We start from the raw sequence: 2,820 nt of genomic DNA on the forward strand, positions 1-2,820 counted from the left end.
TCAGTTGGTGTTTTAGCTTGAGGTGTTGGACCACATCTTCTGTGTTAGATAGAGTAGCAGTCTGGGTTTAATATGTCCCTATGTCTCCTGACCAAAATCCAGGGTTTTTCTTTCCTAAAACTTATTCCATGCGTTGTACCCTTACACATCAAATTAAACACAAAAAGGTGTAGGATTACAGAAATAATTGAGGTTGTGGTAATGAAGACGAGAAGGATCAATTGATTTAAAGAGCTTCAGTTTTGGGGGGGGAAAGGAATTTTAGCAAGAACTTGAAAGCCAAGTTTGTCTAGGCAGGGAAAGAAGTAGAAAGTATTTTCTGGGGATTTGAAACCCGGTCGGTCCTGGCCCACCTGTCTACGAAAGGCGGCCTCTGACCTTCCTATGGTGACAATCGGAATAGCAGGGAGACCACAGTAGTGCCTGCTTTTTCCTGCTCTGGCGCATCTTCCACTGCACAGCCAGGGAGCCACGAGACATCATTGCAGAGGTGGCTTCGGGGAGGTGGGTGGGATTGGGGGGTGGGGTGTGTTTGGGGGTTCTTGTTTCTTGGAGCCCCTCCCTTACTTTTTACAGACATGGTACTGCTTGTTTGGTGTGGGATGAGGGAACAGCTCCTCTTTTCCTGGGTGGGTGCTAGCACAGCCCAAGAAAGATAACGGCCTCCAGCAGGAACTGACCCAGAACAAACCCCTGGAGATGAGAGACACAGTGACACTGAAGAATTGGGGTGGCCCAGAGGTCCAAGGAGGTCAGTCTGCAGACCGGCTGCGTCTGCGCTGGGGAGCCGCGCCCCCCTCTGTGACGTGGACGTGCCAGAGCCCCACACTGTGCGAGGCCAGGGTGCAGCTCAAAGCAGGTGGCCCCGCGGCGCGGGAGGGGAGCGGGCCCATGGCTGAGGCGGCCCAGCCCAGTGGGGAATCCCAAGGGGCAGAAGTTACGATCCAGATCCAGCAGCCGACAGAGCGAGCCCTGAAGACACCGGTCAGACGGGGCCCGCGCTCCGTGCTCAGAGTGTCCCAGCTGCTGCTCAGGGCCATCGCGGGCCACCCGCGGCTGACACTGGCGGCGCTCAAGAGGGAGCTGGGAAACGCCGGCTACGAAGTGCGCCGGAAGATCAGCCGCCACGTCGGGGAATCCACCAGGTCCGAGAAGGGCACACTCCTTCGGGTCAGTGGCAGCGATGCCGCGGGCTACTTCAGGGTCTGGAGAGCCCCAAAGCCGAGGAGAAAGGGGGGACGGTCCCGGCTGACGCTGGGCCGCCGCTCCTCCAGGAGGACCCTGCCCCGATCCCCCAGACCGCGCAGGCCCCGCTCGCGTCGCAAGGCAGCCAAGAAGGCCCGAGAAGTCTGGAGACGCAAGGCCAAGGTTTCGAAGGCAAAGCCCAGGGGGACCAGATCAACGGCCAGGTCAAGAGTCAGGTCAAGGACCAGGTCAAGGGCCAGGTCAAGGGCCAGGTCAGTGGCCAAGTCTAGAGCCACAGACCAGGTGTGTGCCAGGGCCAAGGAACAGGCTTGTGCCAGAGCTAGGGAACAGGCTCGTGCCAGGAGCAGGGCACAGGACTGTGCCAAGGCCAAGGAGGAAGAGTGCGCCAAGGCCAGGGAACAGGCATGTACCGGAGCCCGGGAGGAAGCCAGGGTCAGGGCAATGGACAATAGCAAAGTAAAGCCTTCAGGAGAAGACGCCAAGCCTCAACCTAAAGATGAGAGGAGGCCAAGCTCGAAATCCAGGGACGAGAAGAGGCAGGAACCCGAAAAGCTGGTAAAACGAAGCGCGCAGAAGCCGGCTGTGGCCAAAGCTGACAGTGCTTCTTCCAGCGGACAGGGAAAGGCACGCACGAAGTCTTCTACCAAAAGTGAAGGTCCTGGGTGCTCAGGGAATTCTTAATGTCAGAGCTGTTCCTCAGGGCACTGTTTCCTTTCCAGACAGGCTCCAAGGAGAGCAGCTGTCTTTCATTGAAGCTATTTACAAGATCTTCCTGTGTCTGTGTTTTCTCTGGCTCGCTAGCTACCGGAAGGGAAGAGGGTGGGTGTTGGGGTGAGACCCACAGCAGGGCCTTGGAAGGGGAGGGGAGCGCGAATTGAGAGTCCGCTATTCCCACAGGACCTCTCTTAAAGAAAGGAAACAGGAAGAGGGACATCACCAGGGTTACACCAGAATGCCCACGAGGGGCGCTGTCCAGTCGTCAATGCGCTTTTGAGAGGCGGCCAAGAGAAGATCAAACACCTTTGAATGTCCTGCTAATTCAGACGTGGTCTTAAAATTAACTTGGGGGTAAAACTTGATTACAGTGAATTTGTAGCTTTTATCCTGAATTACAGTATTTGAGCTGAAAAACACAAAATCTTGGATGTGAATGGTAGGTCGAATGATGTCGTGGGCGAAAGCATTCCGCATGGGGTGTGTGGCACAGTGTAGGTGATCAGGGACAAGTGCTAAATGTGTAGCTGATATAGAGCAGAGCAGGACTGGGTGGGGACTCAGAGAAATCAGGGTTCCAGTCAGAGTTCTGCTCTTCTGACCCGAAGCCATGCCATTTGCTTAAGCACCCGTGGTCTTGGATTGTTTCTCTGTAAAATATTGGGATTGTCGCTCAGTGTCAGTAAAACCAGGACGAAGCACCACCGTGTGGGCCTTGCTTAACTAAATTCAGCCAAGGGGGCTGATAGCCGAGAGAGCGCTAACTCTTGGAGGGGGAGCTGCTAATGCTGACAGCACACTTGTAAGAAACATAGGCAAGGCAACCAGAAAATGGGCACTTCACGTGTGCTCTTTTCTAGAACAAGTCTACACGGGGTACAATGTGCCACTTACTGAGCA

General features: G+C 55.2%; 1 protein-coding gene across 1 annotated transcript; it reads left to right on the forward strand.

Moving 5' to 3' along the window:
• The first annotated feature begins 828 nt into the window (after nucleotides 1-828).
• Nucleotides 829-1,973, forward strand: H1-7 (H1.7 linker histone). The gene has a single exon (XM_042265160.1). The coding sequence runs from the start codon at nucleotides 892-894 to the stop codon at nucleotides 1,885-1,887; it is 996 nt and encodes a 331-aa protein (XP_042121094.1). The 5' UTR covers nucleotides 829-891; the 3' UTR covers nucleotides 1,888-1,973.
• Nucleotides 1,974-2,820: the final 847 nt, after the last annotated feature.

The sequence above is a fragment of the Peromyscus maniculatus genome, chromosome 20, assembly GCF_049852395.1.
Source record: "Peromyscus maniculatus bairdii isolate BWxNUB_F1_BW_parent chromosome 20, HU_Pman_BW_mat_3.1, whole genome shotgun sequence".
NCBI classification, from domain to species: domain Eukaryota; kingdom Metazoa; phylum Chordata; class Mammalia; order Rodentia; family Cricetidae; genus Peromyscus; species Peromyscus maniculatus.